The sequence below is a fragment of the Euphorbia lathyris genome, chromosome 1 (genome assembly GCF_963576675.1).
Source record: "Euphorbia lathyris chromosome 1, ddEupLath1.1, whole genome shotgun sequence".
Lineage (NCBI taxonomy): Eukaryota > Viridiplantae > Streptophyta > Magnoliopsida > Malpighiales > Euphorbiaceae > Euphorbia > Euphorbia lathyris.
The window spans coordinates 74585613-74602097 of NC_088910.1; the positions used below are offsets into that span (position 1 = coordinate 74585613).

Consider the following 16485-nt stretch of genomic DNA (forward strand, 5'->3'; position numbering starts at 1 on the left):
ATAGGCACCAATATTTCATAATTTTAGAATAAAAATTTTGGTGGGAATGAAAATTTTGGTGGGAAACTTTGGCGGAAGAATGAAATTTTTGTTGAAAATTTGAAAAATAAAAATGAATCTTCATGAATTTTTTTTGGAGTGATTGTATTTTGGCATACTTACTAAACAAGTAAACATACGTGTGAAAATGCTCTCCATAATTTGAGAATTCAGTTTTTAAATGACTCCTCTAAAAATGTGCAAACAAATGGCAGCATTTAATCATTTTTCATTGTTAAAGATAAAAATAGTCCAAGGGTCTCTCTTTATGGCAGGATATGGTTTCAATTTCAGATGCTTAATTAGTAAGGGTATTCTAGTCCATTTTACATAAATTTAATGCAAACTAATCATTTTCTTAATATGTGTGTTTTTGTCAAATGTGACAAATAATATGGACCGGAGGGAGTACCACATAAGATATTGAATGTAAGAGACAAAAGAAAGACAAATGGGAGGGGAAAGAAAGTAAAAGAAAACAATGTAATAAAAAGAAAAGAAATTGTTCCTGAAAAGCCTCATTCCCTGGTAACAACAAAGGTAGTAGAACTTGTTAGCAGTACAGTCAAAGAGTTAGGGCTTGGGTAGAGAGAGAGAGAGAGAGAGAGAAACAGTATTTTTCCGCATATTATATATTTTAAAGTAAAGGGCACATATGGAATGATAATCATATTTTCAGTGTTTAACAATAATTTGAGTGTGACTAACTAAAAGGAAAACCAAATTAAGGGACTCATGATGAAATAAAAATGCAGAAAAAGTTTAGGTCACTTTTCAAACAGAGATGAAGTAGTTAGGATGATATGGTCTCAACTCAGAAGGCAAATAGTAATTTACCCTTAACCTTTTCATACCTATTGATCAATCAGCTAATAAGAATTTATCAAATTTATTCACCAAGTGAAACAAAGAATATGTAGGAAATCGCTGAGAATTTCATGCCTTGTAAAAGTCGAGGACCTATGTAGGTTCATGTCCTTTGAGAGACTTTGCAGTTCGTACTAAGAATGAAAAGTTGTCTCAAGTCTAATGCAATATGGCTTTCTGAAGAGGGTTTCATTTTGTTGATCCTCATCCCTGGTGTTTGGACCAACAATAACATCCTCCAGAGCCAAGTTCTTTTTATCTATGATACGAGAAGGAACAACAAAATATTGTGAACTGAATTATTTAAGGGATGGAGATCAATATTATATTAAGGATTTTATTGTTGAAGCTCAATAGGATTTTAATATATTTACATGATCTTCAATTATTTTATTTCCTGTCTATTTTCATCGTTTTTTCAAGGCACGGGTGAATGTACAAACCAACTTTGCCTCCAAATTGGAGTTGGGTTCCAATTCCATTTATGAATTCAAATTGCATCAATTTCTTGTTCTAGTCTCTTTTGCTTTCTATCTGTTTCTCTTGCCATTCCGTATCATAAAATGAGGTATAGCTACCATAAAAATGAACCTTGATAACATAACAGCAAGCAGTTATAATACAAACGATAAAATAGCAAAGAACTTTACTGTTCCAAGATGATACATAGTATCAGCATAATCTGTATGGCCAAGTCCAAGGACACGCCGTTTTATCTGAAAAATGAAAAGGTAAAAGTTCCAGGTAAGAAGCTGAGTTGCAAAGTTAATTCACTCGGACAATAGAAAAGGATAGCTGTCTTCATACCTTTAAAGCACGCTGCCAAAGAAAAATCAGGTCCAAAGGAAAAAGGATTAGCACAAGCTCTCAACAAAAACAGCAAAAAATATGTTAGTCGTACAAAGATATGTTTGGATCTAAACGAACAATTGCACATATATAAGCTTTATAAACAGCAATTCCAACTCCAGATGTTCACTTATCCAGAATGCTATGGATTTACAGCATAATATACATTCCGAGGAGTTTTCTATCTTGAATTGATCAAATTGATAACAAGACTCACAAAACAAAGGAAAAGTACATTTTTTTGTTTTTTGTATTAAGAACTATGTCACTTCAGATGCTTTGGTTGTAAAAGAATGTCTCAATTTAGAAGGAAATACATACTTGTGATGAAAATTTCATTATTACACAAGTCCATGAATTTTATAATTCTACAACACCTTATGCGTTTTGAGATAACTATAAAAATATTTAAAATTACTTTTTGTTAAGAAGATGTAAGACTTTTTAATATTTACTCTTTTGCTATTTTTTCTCAGAACTTTGTGACTTCGAATGCTTCTGTACAAATGCAAAAAACCTGTACAAAGAATGTCTCTCTTTCTAGAACAAAAAGATGAGGAAAATGCAATTACTTGGTAGTGCCCTCAAAATTACAAATATGCCCAAAAATCAATAATCAAGGACACCCTTTATGAATTTAATACTTCTTTAGCATAATCTATCAGTTGAGGTAAACTAAGATATAGCTCAAGAAGTTCTCTTTTTCCCCTTAATTTATGCTGACGACTCTGGTGATGTTTAACTTAAAAAAATAAAATAAAGAGGATTTATACAGAAAATAGCTCTCTTACAGAATAGTCACTATGACTACAAAATGAGAATACTAAACGTCATCCTACAGTGTATTAATTTATCATACAATACAAATTGTGAATAAAATGCCTGTGTAAGCTGCATAATATTTTGTCTTATTATAAAAATTAAGGAGATAATTGCATAATATCCAATTTTTTTTGACATATTACAATTGATTTGCTTACAATGATTTGCATACTACTAATTTCACTGTATTCAATCTAATAGTTTTTTAAACTCAATTGCACCTTTACCTATAATAGTGGCAGTGGTCACCCATTTCAAAAGGAAAGCTTTTCAATTACCATGAAATATTTGATCAGTGGAGACATATGAGGTAGAACACAGCAGAGAAATGAAACAAGTACCATGCTCTTAAGCAAGATAAACTTATATATAATATTGTTGTTGCTGAGGTTCAAGCAGGTGATACTATCAGTTCCATAGTGCAAAATGAATTTCTACAAATTAGCAAGGCATATGGATGATAACACTGGCAACAAAAAGAAAAATGGGCACAAGCTTGTTTTATGCAAAAGGAAGTAAATCAAAGAATGCACAAAATCTACAGCCACTCTCCACATCGCCTTCTACAATTAGACACGAGAATCATCTAAAAGAATATGAGACAACCACAATCTACACAGATACACGCAATTTATACGTGCATGATAGATATGAGCCTGGTACTGATATATCCAATGACAGCATTACCTCGTAGCATTTCCGAGCTTCTTCTAGTTTCCTTCGCACAAGATGAAACAGTCCAAGGTTGTGAAAGGCAGCCCCTACACTGTAAGATAGTAGGACTGCTTGCATGAATAAGAATGATGAATAAGGTGGACCAAAGATTTTGTAAAATTATACACAAAGCCAAAAGCCACTGATTGAAGCAAAGTTTTCATTGAAATTGTAAATAAGGTCCTTGAAGCAATGCAAGTAGTATGAAATACAATGATCATAAACTGGAAGAGCAACAACAAAGATAAATATGTAGTACAGAGATAAATTTGGATTATGAAGAAAATAAAGCCGAGAACTGCTTGTAGAACAGCTAGGCATGCTGTCATGGAGCAATGGAAAAGGATATTCTAGTTATCTGGCACCTCAGGCTTTTGTGCGGATCTTATGTGATTTTCAACAGAACTTTTCCTAACATCAAGTGATAGATCTGGTGACGACAACTTCACAGGAAAGGTAATATATTTAGGGGTTTCTTGGGGGCCAAATACCTCCATTACCTACCATAGGTGCCCATAAAAGAAAAGGTAAATGGAACATAACCACCAATATGATATAGTTTTCTGAATTTTAGGTGTTTTGGAAGAATAATTCCACATTATGTAATTCAAAATTGGTGATTTAAATCTGGACTCTTATGAGTTGGCGTTTTTGCTCGTTATTAGGAATTTTACTAATTCCTGTTCAGAATTCCAATAAGTAGAACAAGAAAAAGCCTTCAATGTTTACAACCGGTCACATATTATTCTTTTCCTTTTGTTAGAGTTGCTTAAATCCATCTCCATCATCTGATTGGATGACCAAGGAAAAATTATTCTGCACCTTGCTATACTCTCTAAGCATCTAGTTAAAGGGAAAAACAATGCTTTTTTTAGTCCGGCCGTCTCAGATTTCAAAATGTCCCACATGATTTCTCCACAGACTACAGAGGATGGCCGCCCTTTTTTGTTCCGCATCAACATTTCTACCAACACTGTACTTCAACTTTACCCCTCAATTCTAGATATGCTACCCTCTCATAAAGCAAACTTTTATGACCATTTAATCCTGGTGAGCAGTATTGAAGATCTGAGCTTGCAGTAATTCAGCCCCCATCCCCATGCTTAAGTTGAGAGAAATTCTCACAAATCGATTTTTAACAATATAAAAACATGGATACTTTTTTTAAATGAAAGATTGGGACGCGATTAAGAGGTTAGACATCCCAACTAAGGTTGGCACCCCTAACGCACTTAACCAACCCAGAATATTATTAATAAAAAATAGAAAATTACAAAAGAGGGAGAAAATTAAAGAAAACGAATATGAGCAACGTTACAAAGGTCATCGAAAACATGAGATTGACAAAAATAAGGCGCAGAATGCCACCAGTGGAGCGCTAACGCAGATTTGCCAAAACAGGCAAGACGATCCGCAGCTTGATTACCTTCCCTGTAGATATGAGTGGTTCTGCAGTTCATAGACGAGCAACGCGATAAGCAACTTAACCATTCTTGCTTAATCCTCCATGGAACCGCAGTAGATTTTTCACTTAGCAACTTAACCGCATATGCCGAGTCAGATTCAATCCACAAATTGTGCCAACCTCTTTCCCAGTCAGCTTCAATAGCAAAGACGAACGCCATCAGCTCAACCGTATGAGCATAAGATTCGGCAATGTGAAAGGCGAAACAGCCCGTTACAAAACCTCTTCCGTTTCTAAAAATCCCGCCAGCACCAGCGATGCCAGGAGCACCCTCCGCAGCCCAGTCGGTGTTTACCTTAATCCAGCCTGTCGGAGGCAGAATCCAGCGCACCGTAATGAAGTCCGGTTCCGGAGGTGGCCTGACCCGAGACGTTGAAGAGGAGGTCCATTTAGGCTCGTGGAAGAGGAAGAAGAGACGGTTCAGAAGAACATGGATTGAAGGGAGTTCGTTTTCAAACACAGCCAGGTTCCTGATATGCCAAATATACCAAACCGTAGTAACCGTCGCCAAGTTCCACAGGCTGCGTTTCCTTGATCGGAAACGAACCGCTCTAATTACATTAAATAAAGCCTCAAATGTAGTCACAAAGCAGAGAGTAACAGCAAAGTAATTAAAGACCATCGCCCAAAGACGTCTCGCAATCCAACACGTAACAAAAAGGTGATCCAAAGTCTCGATATTGCAATTACACAAAGCACATCTCGAAGCAAGAGAGAAGCCTCGTACCTCAAGATTAACCTGAACCGATATTTTACCATGAATTACCAGCCAGCAGGCAAATGAACGACGAGGAGGGACAAATGCATTCCAGATGAAGCTATTCCACGGCACCGCCGGCGAAACAGAGCAGAGCGAGCTGTACAGGGATTTTGTCGTAAGTTCTCCCGACATGGAATGTTTCCAAATGCAAGTGTCGGTTCCATCCCGATTACCCTGAACCCGAAGAATACGAGTCTGGACGTGTTCGGGAAGCCGGTCCAAGTTATTCCACGAGTTATCCAGCCTGTAATTTTGCACCGGCTCAAATAGAGTGCGCTGATTCTTAGGCGGAATGCCGAGCTGATTAGCGACAGACGGGGATATCCACGAGTCGGTCCAGAAATTTAGCTGGGAGTTGTCTCCGAACCACCACACTATGTCCTCTCTAATTTGTTCATATACCCTCCTCATGGAAGACCAGACCGACGAGTTTGAGATGTATGGATTTGGTAAGCCCGAATGCGTGTGAAAGCGAGTAATCAGAAGCTTAGGGATGAAGTCATCGCCTTTTAAAAGTTCCCAACTGAACTTCCCAAGAAGTGTTGAATTAAACATACCCATGTTTTTAATTCCCAACCCACCACACGGTAAGGGTTGACAACAGATACTCCAGGAAACAGTGCAAAGTTTCCGCTAATCCCTATTTCCCGTCCAAAGAAAATTCCGGAGGGCTTTATCAACTTTTGTGATAAGCGAGGCAGGCCATCTGTAAATCATGAATGAGTGGATCAAAGCTCCCGTTAAAGCAGATTTAATTAGAGTGAGTCTGCCCGACAGAGAGAGCGCCTGCCCTTTCCAAAGATTGAATTTAGCAATAAAGCGATCCATTAAAGGTTGCAAAAACCTTGCCTTCGGGCCCCTCAAAGAGCGGAACTCCAAGATAATTGAAAGGTAAGCTCGCACGCCGAATGCCCAATATGCCGACAAGTCTGTTTTGGCGCTGAATGCTGATCCGAATCCGATTCCCAAAAAACACCTCAGATTTTTCCCAATTAACCGTCTGACCCGATAAAAAACATGGATACTTAAAAACCAAAATATTTTGTTAAAAAGTTAAATATATCAAAAATGATTGTAGTTATAAGTACTCAAACTGAAAATTAATTTCTCCCTATTTCACATAACATAATGTCATACCGTATATCCTCTGGACCAAATGATTCCTCCAATATGTTAATGGCCTCCAGATACAAAGGTTCTGCTTTCTCAAATGCCTTCCTTACTCTATGCAGCTCAGCCTGAAATATACCAAGTAACAATTTAGTTCTTCTTACTTATATGAGGTTTTCCATTACATGTTACATACTTCCTAGAAATCACTTCTATGGACCACAACTTCCTTGAAACTAAAAATTAATCCTCAGGGGCTTATCAATGTTGAACAGAAAAATGTTATTTCTTTATAAATCTCATAAAAAAAACAAGTTCTTTGAAAAATGCCAAAGGGTTAAGATCCTAAGTATACTGGAATCCTAATAAAATAGTCAGGATAACAGGAGAAAAGAAGGTAAACAAGAAAACAGGTACAGTTGAGGAAAAATTTTATGAACTACAGTTACATAAGTCCCAAAAAATCCGCAGTAGCCCATCAAAATAGAAGCTTAAGCACATAAACACAAATTGTCAAACTCCCACAATGAGTTTGCAAAAGGGCAATCAACCCCTTCAAACACTGTGATACTGCACAATTGCATAATCTAGCAAACATGGTAACAACGATCTCCAAATATTTTAAGTCATAATCCATCTTATACCCCCCATAGAATATGATAATAAATAACTGTCCCAAATGCATTAGGCATGATCCAACACATATTTAAAGCAAACTGTTAGGAACGCATCAGGCATGATCCAACACATAAGTAAAACAAACTGGTAGCAAAAAGGATATGTATAAAGGAGTGAAGTAATAGGGCATGGAGACTATACTGTGATATAGGATAAGACTAGAAAAATAGCAAGGACTGGCAGGATAGACAGTGTGAGAGGTCATATATGCTTGAAAAGTCAGGTCTAGAGGTAATATAGATCGTTGTACTCGTCACGATCCATGATATAGCTGCTTCCCTTGGTAATTGTGATCGTAGAGTCACATTTCAAGATAGGCTATAAAATACTCATGGATGGTTGGTATTCATCACGATTTCAGAACTAGAAGATTTACTTCCGCTAACAGTTTTCTCTATACTTCATCTGCTTTATCACTTTCCTTCCTCCTTGATCTGGGAGCATCCAAGCCAAAAAAAAAAAATCACTTGGAATTCTATTTAATTTCTTTATTTCATTTAGTTTTGTATTTTATGTATTTCTTTTTGTTTAGTTTCCTTTCCATCTTAATCTAAGATTCTTACTCAATGTATCCTCTATTTTGGTTAGAGTTACTTCTACGTCATGGATAAAGATTTATTATGAATAGCACAAATGCTGCTGATGGTAGATAACGTCATTGGTTGCATTCTATTCAACACATTATAGAGGTTCTTGTAATGTATGTAATTGTATATAGATATTAGTTTAGGAACCTATTAGCATATTAGTTCAGGGACCTATTAGCATCTATACCACTTTGTATATAAATACCTAATGTTCCAATAATACATTATTGAGTTTTCCCAAACTACATGGTATCAGAGCCTGCCCTAGTGTGCAGCGTTTTTCTTTTGTGTTTGCCCTAGTGTGCAAACTGATTTAGGGTTCCACCTTCTTCCGATTTACATATTTCCAGTCACCACCGAGTCTCACCTCCCAGCCCATCCGTCTACCCATCCCCAGATCGGCAGATTCGCGGCGGTCCGGCATCATTCCGACCGGCGAGTGCACCGCACGCGCCACTTAACTCCGGCGAGCTTCCTCCACGCGCCGGCGCGTGACGGCGCGTCCGGCCACCAATTCAACTCCGACCGACACCGTTGGCTTCGTCTCCCTCTGATCGGCCTCCCTGTCCACTTTATTTTGTGTTCCGGCAACTTTTGTTTTCGCACCCGTGAAGGTTGGTCCCTGTTTGTGTTTCTTTTTTGCTGAAACTTGTTGGGTTGTGTTTCTTCTTTGCTAAAATGGCTCAGGACAAGGATAAGAAAGTTGAATCTAGTAAGAATGTGGTTAGTAGCATTATGACAGTTTCTCCTAAGATTACTGATCATAAATTGACGGGTTCCAACTATTTAGACTGGTCTAAAACAATTAAGATTTATTTGCGTAGCATCAAGAAGACCCGTCACTTAACTGATGATCCTAAGACAGATGATGAGGATTGGATGGCAGATGATGCCTGTTTATTTTTGGGTATTAAGAACTCTATTGATGCGTCTATTGTTGGTTTGGTTCGTCATTGTGAGTATGTCAGACAACTTATGGACTATCTGCAAAATATGTATGCTGGGAAGGATAATTTGTCTCGCTTATACGATACGTATAAATCTTTCTATACTACTGATCGCCAGGGTCAATCTGCTCAGGATTACTATATGCAGTTGAGGGAAATTTTTCAACAGTTGAATGAATTGCTGCCTTTGAGTACTGATATAAGAGTGTTGCAAGCTCAACGGGAACAAATGTTTGTTCTTCGCTATCTGTGTGGACTTGGTTCTGATTTTGAGGGTGTTACTTCCCAGATTCTCTCTAGTGCCACCATTCCTGATGCTGAGGAAGCTCTTAGCCGTGTTTTGCGAAGTGGGCTGGTTCTGTCACCCACTCCTGTTGTTCCTGCTTCCTGTGCTCTAGTCAGCCACAAGCCTTCATCTGACCGCTCTTATAAGGGTCCGACTAAGGGTGGTACTCGGGATACCAGATATCCAACTGAAGGGAACAGAGTCTTCCGGGACACCAGATATCCAACTGAAGGGAACAGAGTCTTTGAGTGCTATTACTGTCATGAGTCGGGTCATACCACACGTACTTGTCCCAAACTTAAGGCAAAGGGGCAGCACAGGCACCGGTCTGCTCACATTGTCACTAGTGATGCTACATCCTCTGGCCCGACCTACACCCTTACTGCAGATGAGTATGCTAAGTATCAAGAATCATTAGCTCCTCAGCATTCTACTTCACCTATCACTGCTATTGCTGATTCAGGTAATTCTAATAAGTGCCTCATTTCTTCGTCTTCAAAGTGGGTCATTGATTCTGGTGCAACAGACCATGTGACAGGTAATTCTGAATTGTTCACCTCTCATAATAAAAAAATTTCCTTCACATGTTGCTTTAGCTGATGGTACACATTCCCCTGTCATTGGTTCTGGCACTATTAACCCAACTTCTTCTCTTTCCCTCTCCTCTGTTCTTAATGTGCCTGGATTTACATTCAATCTAATTTCTGTGAGTCAGCTTACTCGTTCACTTAATTGTTCTATCTCATTTTTCTCTGATCATTGCTTATTTCAGGATCTCATGACGAAGCAGATTATTGGTAGTGGACGGGAAGCTGGCGGTCTCTACGTCTTGGATACAACTGTTAGAAGACTGGTTGCTCTCTCTAGTGTATCCACACCTTTTGATGAACATTGTCGGTTGGGACATCCGTCTCTACCAGTGTTCAAGAAATTATGTCCTCAGTTTCAGGATTTATCTAGTTTAGATTGTGAGTCGTGTCAGTTTGCTAAACATCACCGTTTGTTTTCCCCTCCCCGAGTCAATAAAAGGTCCAGTTTTCCATTTGAATTAGTTCATTCTGATGTTTGGGGTCCTTGTTCCGTTGTGTCGAAACCTGGTTTCAGATATTTTGTTACTTTTGTGGATGATTATTCTCGAACTACTTGGTTATATTTAATGAAAAGTCGTTCTGAATTATTTACTCATTTTACTACTTTTTGTGCTGAGATTAAAACACAATTTAATGTTTCTGTTCATATACTCCGAAGTGACAATGCGAAAGAATACTTTTCTGGACAATTTCAGTCTTTCATGATCCAGAATGGTATTCTCCATCAATCTTCCTGCGTTGATACACCATCCCAAAATGGTGTTGCTGAACGCAAGAATCGTCATCTTCTTGAAACTACTAGAGCTCTTCTGTTTCAAACACGTGTTCCTAAACATTTTTGGGCTGATGCTGTCTCTACAGCATGTTTTCTAATCAATCGTATGCCTTCTTCCGTGTTACAAGGTGAGACTCCGTATGGTACTCTCTTTCCTCATAAACCTGTGTTTCCTGTGTCACCTCGTATTTTTGGGTGTACTTGCTTTGGTCGAGATGTTCGTCCACAAGTCACTAAACTTGACCCCAAAGCCCTTAAATGTGTCTTCCTTGGATACTCTCGTCTTCAAAAAGGGTATCGTTGTTTTTCTCCTTCTCTTGATAAATATCTTGTATCTTCTGATGTCACGTTTATGGAACATCTTCCCTTCTTTTCCATGTCGTCTGATATCTCCACAGGTGATACTGATGTTGATGATGAGCTGGTCTATCACGTTCACCAGGTCTCGGATGGATGTCCCTCTAAGCCACCAATTACTCAGGTATATTCACGACGTGAGAGACCTCCTGCTTCTGATCCAGTACCAATTTCTGCTCCGCCTTCAGATCCTGCTCCTGAGTCAAGCCAAACCACTGATGAACTTCCCATTGCCCTTCGTAAAGGTACAAGATCTTGCACCCATCCTATTTCTGCTTTTGTTTCCTATGAGCGTTTATCTTCTCCTTCACAGTCTTTTGTTGCTTCCCTTGACTCTACTACTACTCCTAAATCTGTATCTGAGGCGTTATCCCATCCGGGCTGGCGCCACGCCATGATTGATGAAATGAATGCTTTGGATGCTAATGGTACTTGGGACTTGGTACATGTACCTGTTGGTAAGAAACCTGTTGGATGTCGTTGGGTACTCGCTGTGAAAGTTAACTCTGATGGTTCTGTTGCTCGACTAAAGGCTCGCCTTGTTGCAAAAGGCTTTGCTCAGACTTATGGGGTTGATTATTCTGACACCTCCCCAGTGGCTAAAATGGGCTCTATTCGTCTCTTTATCTCCCTAGCTGCTCACTCTAATTGGCCCTTGCATCAGTTAGATATCAAAAATGCTTTCCTACATGGGGACCTTCAAGAGAAGTTTACATGGAGCAACCACCAGGGTTAGTTGCTCAGGGGGAGTATGGCAAAGTTTGTCGTCTCCGCAAATCTCTATATGGGTTGAAACAAAGTCCTCGAGCATGGTTTGGAAAGTTTAGTCAAGCAATTGAGATTTTTGGGATGAAGAAGTGTAAGTGTGATCACTCTGTTTTTTTATAAACATTCTGCTTCAGGTATCATTCTCTTGGTCGTCTATGTAGACGATATTGTTATTACAGGCAGTGACATGTCAGGAATCTCGTCTTTGAAATCATTTCTCCATGGTCAGTTTCATACCAAGGATCTAGGAGCTTTGAAGTACTTCTTAGGAATTGAAGTGTCAAGGAGTAAGAAAGGAATTTTCCCGTCTCAAAGAAAATATGTTCTTGATTTGTTGTCCGAAACTGGAAAATCTGGAGCTAAGCCATGCAGTGCACCTATGACACCGAATGCGCATCTCACATCAGAAGGAGAGCCCTTTGAAGACCCTGGAAGATATAGGCGTTTGGTTGGAAAGTTAAACTATCTTACAGTGACTAGACCGGATATTGCCTATTCTGTCAGTGTTGTTAGCCAGTTTATGTCATCTCCCACTGTTGATCACTGGACTGCACTGGAACAGATCTTATGCTACTTAAAGGGAACTCCTGGCCGAGGCTTACTTTACAAGAATTATGGTCATACCCAGATTGAGTGTTTCTCTGATGCAGATTGGGCAGGAGACAAAGATGATAGGAGATCCACTACCGGTTATTGTGTCTTTGTTGGAGGTAATTTAATTTCTTGGAAGAGCAAGAAGCAACATGTTGTTTCTCGCTCCAGTGCAGAATCTGAATATCGAGCGATGTCTCAATTAGTGTGTGAGATTATGTGGATTCGTCATCTCCTCTCCGAACTTGGGTTCAACGTCACCACTCCGGCAAAATTATGGTGTGATAATCAAGCAGCTCTTCATATTGCTTCCAATCCTGTGTTCCATGAACGTACTAAGCACATTGAAATAGATTGTCACTTTGTTCGTGAAAAGCTAGAAGAAAACATCATTGCTACAGCCTATATTGGCACCAATGAACAGCTTGGAGACATTTTTACCAAAGCCTTAAATGGGGTTCGGGTAAATTACATCTGTAACAAGCTGGGCATGTCAAATATCTATGCTCCAGCTTGAGGGGGAGTGTAATGTATGTAATTGTATATAGATATTAGTTTAGGGACCTATTAGCATATTAGTTCAGGGACCTATTAGCATCTATACCACTTTGTATATAAATACCTAATGTTCCAATAATACATTATTGAGTTTTCCCAAACTACAGTTCTCTAACCTCGACTATCTTTTATTGTTTGAACTGGAATCTCCCTGTTCTAGGTCTGACTGTTGAGATCTAATTGTCCTAAGCCATTCTGTCGTGTCAAGTTACTTCAAACAACAAAAATAATAATAAGGAAGCCACAACCGCAAATAGTTGGGATCAGATATATGGTTTCCTTAGGAAGTGTAACCATCTATGTTGCCCGGACACGGATACGGATACGGTATCCGACACGGACACGGATACGGGAAACGTCATTTCTATAAAACACAGGACACGGATACGTGGGGACACGTGTAAATATTAAAAATATTGGGGCACATTTATAAATATTAAAAATATATTTTTATATATGATTTTTTGTAATATAACTAAATAAATACATGTAAACGAAATTATAGAACTCTTAACTAAACATAATAAAAGCTTTCCTCCTTAACATTAAAAACTTATTTCTTCAATGTTTTCATTTCTATCTTCAGCAACAAGTAGGGATTCTAGCTCCGGTTCATCTAAAGTGAGTTCAGCAAACTCAAGAACACCTACATCATCCATACCTCGATGATTGAAGTTGAACGGCTGTTTTTTCACATTTGAAGAATCACTTGTTTTTTTTTCTGGGACACGCGTATCCTTCACTGATACGCGTGTCCAACTTTCTGATATTACGGAAACGGCCCCGACACCGTGTCCCAGGCGTTTCCGGCCGTTTCCGTATCGGATACGTATCCGACACGCGATAGGTTGGGTCTATGGCGTGTCCGTGCTTCAGAGGTAACCATCAAAAGAAGGCTAAAATCTCGAAGTAACACATTTCAAACTCCATGTTAATTTAAATAACAAGCTCCAAATGGATAAATTTAAGACTAAAATAATAAGAGGAGCTTGTTAATATAAAAACTTAATTAATTATCTTAAATTCTTGAAAAAGTGAACCCATGGATGTACTCAGTTTGAAATTTTTCATCCATTTATAATATAAAATGCAACATATATTATTTTTATGTATTACGTTATTGGCCTTCTAAAGGTTTTTTTTAATTTGATCTGGGTAAATGGTAATTAAGGAAATATTGAGGGCAGCGTCCCCCACTTGTGCCCTTTGTATCTACCATAAGTTTATTGCAAGTGTTATAGACTGTAAGAAAATTTACTAAAAGAGCATGAACAAAACCAATAATATATTTTTAAATCTCATACTCACCAAGTTGTTGCAAGCAGAAGCAACATGGGGATCTCTGTTCCCAAAACCTTCTTTGGCTTCTTCTATGGCAGAAATGAAGAACTTCTCAGCTTGATCCAATTTTCCCTACAAAGGAAGTGGTGGCTAAATTTATTTTAAAGCTAGAGAGCACATAAAAATTTAAAGAAAAAAACGAAGAGAAACCCAAGGCACATGGTCAAATAAGCTTGCCTGTAAGAAGTATTCTCTCCCACTATCAGTAAATATTCTCCATTTTTTAGTATGTATATTTGATATTATAGAGCCATCTTCGATTTTGCGTAATCCAATTTTGTCAGCCCCTCCTAATTCAGTTTCAGTACTACTTTCTGTTGATGCATGAGCGAATGCAGGATTGGCATACATCCCAAGAATAATTGCTGGCAAAACATCAGTTTTGTTGCCAATGACAGATGTTAGCTAATTACTACGGGTGATATAGGCTCAAAAAGAAAAAAAACACTTAGAAATAATGTTGCTTCCAATAAAACAAACAATGGTATAAAAGACATGGACACAATATTCCTTTTATTTGAGTTTATCCCATTGGTTGCATATTTTAAGTAATGAGAGCAATACTATCTCCAACCTTCTCTCACCAAATCAACTCTATCAAAGAATATAATCTATTTTGCATTAAAAATCTGAGGAGGAACATGATTAGTTATGCAGAATATTTAATTATCATCTATAGCTCTTGGCAATATAGAAAATGGAGTACTGTACTAAGATCAATGTACAATTAACAAAAGACAAAGAGATAAAAGGACCTCAATTAAAGGATAAATTTTGGCATTAATTATAAGCAGAATCCAAGCTAACAATTCTTCCTCCCATAAACACTTAACAAATATACTAATGAAGATAATAAAAAAAAAAAAAAAATCTTTGAAGAATGAACCTAATAATAAACTAAAGTCTAGTATCAACCAAAACAAAATAGTTAATTGGTACCAGCAGATCAAAAAAAAAAATGACAAGGGAGAAGACCAACGGTAGACTGCTTTAGTAAAATAATTTGTTAAAGCACATGACTGTCAACACAGATCACTACCATAGACACTCCATGACTTTAGCTTACTACAGTACTTGCAACACACAGAAAACTTAGTGCTGAAAAATCACCCTTACTAACAAACCTTAGATTGATAATTGCTTATTTACAGAAGTTTTATTCCCACTACACATTACTGGATAAGTACATTGAAAAAAAAGAGGTTGTGACTGTAATAACAAGCCAGTTAAGGGGAGAACTCAAAGACACACTTCAATTAGATCACTCACAACTCTGTTCACAAAAAAAATAAATAAATAAATAAATGTTTCTTTCTAATCAAAGGAACATACTGAAAAATGATCTTATCTCCTATAACTCCAAACAAAGAGAAACACAAACACTGAATTCTTGCCAGTAGAGAATGGATCAAAAGACAATAAATTCTTATAATTTGTATAAACTCAAATTTACAACTAAAATCCTAAGAATTATCAAGCAACTCCAACATAATAACTGTTCAAGATGAAATTATTTCCCTTTTCTAGCAGAATGGTTTAATATGAAAGCATATGCATCATACATTTTAAAAAAGAACATCATATTCAAGTTCAAAAACCCCTAAAAAATAATCCAAGTAATTTTCATAGTCAGGGATTGAAAAACCAAGAACTGGATGCTAACATATGTACCAGCTTGTCCAGCAACGATAGTCCACAGATAAGAATCTCTCTGATTTATTCTCGAACCAGAATTTCCAGAACCATATTTGTCGGAAATTTTTGCCTTCACTGAAATATAAGCAATAGGACTGATAAGAATAGTATGGAAAGAGTAGCAACCATATGACATTTTATTTCATGAAACCCAGTTAATCAGCAGTCCATACGACTGAACATAACTCATGAAATAAAAATATCTCGGCAAAACAATGTTAATGAAAAAAGTTACATACTTGGGAGTGAATTGGGTGGTATTCCATGATAAGAAGTATTGATGGTTTGAGTGAGAAATAGGGTCCTCCTTGACAAGTTCGCTGCTACTTGCCTCAAATACATCTCTTCGAATTCGAGCTGAAACAAGAAAACAGAGAAATATACACTTCTGTCTCTGGCTGCTGGGTTTTGTGGGTTTAGCATTTAGTTTTTTCTTTTTCTTTTTTTTCTTTTTTATGCACATTTAGTTTTTTTTTTCATGTTTGACGAAATTACGTTTTTTTTTTTTTTACGGTAAATTTTATACTCCATCATCCAATAGTAAAAATAACAAAGTAAGGTTTACTTTGTCAAAAACAAAGTAACCATAAAAAGCACCTTTTTTATAACTTTTTATTTAAAGTACCCAAACTATTTATCGGCATTATTTTGACTTTTTCAAATTTATCTAATAATGATCTCAAAAT

General features: G+C 37.5%; 1 protein-coding gene across 2 annotated transcripts in view; it reads right to left on the minus strand.

The window, feature by feature from the left end:
- Positions 1–16217, minus strand: part of LOC136202253 (uncharacterized) — a 31349-nt gene extending 15132 nt beyond the window's left edge. Inside the window, exons 1-8 of one of the 2 annotated variants that reach the window (XM_065992766.1) lie at positions 16039–16216; positions 15776–15874; positions 14282–14469; positions 14072–14176; positions 6654–6754; positions 3265–3343; positions 1714–1725; positions 1557–1622 (exon numbers count right to left, since the gene is read on the minus strand). In XM_065992766.1, coding sequence (XP_065848838.1) covers positions 1557–1622; positions 1714–1725; positions 3265–3343; positions 6654–6754; positions 14072–14176; positions 14282–14469; positions 15776–15874; positions 16039–16141 — 753 coding nt within the window. In that variant the 5' untranslated portion in view covers positions 16142–16216. Of the gene's footprint in view, positions 1–1556; positions 1623–1713; positions 1726–3264; positions 3344–6653; positions 6755–14071; positions 14177–14281; positions 14470–15775; positions 15875–16038 lie in introns of both variants that reach the window. The other variant, XM_065992773.1, reaches the window with a different exon arrangement.
- Positions 16218–16485: the final 268 nt, after the last annotated feature.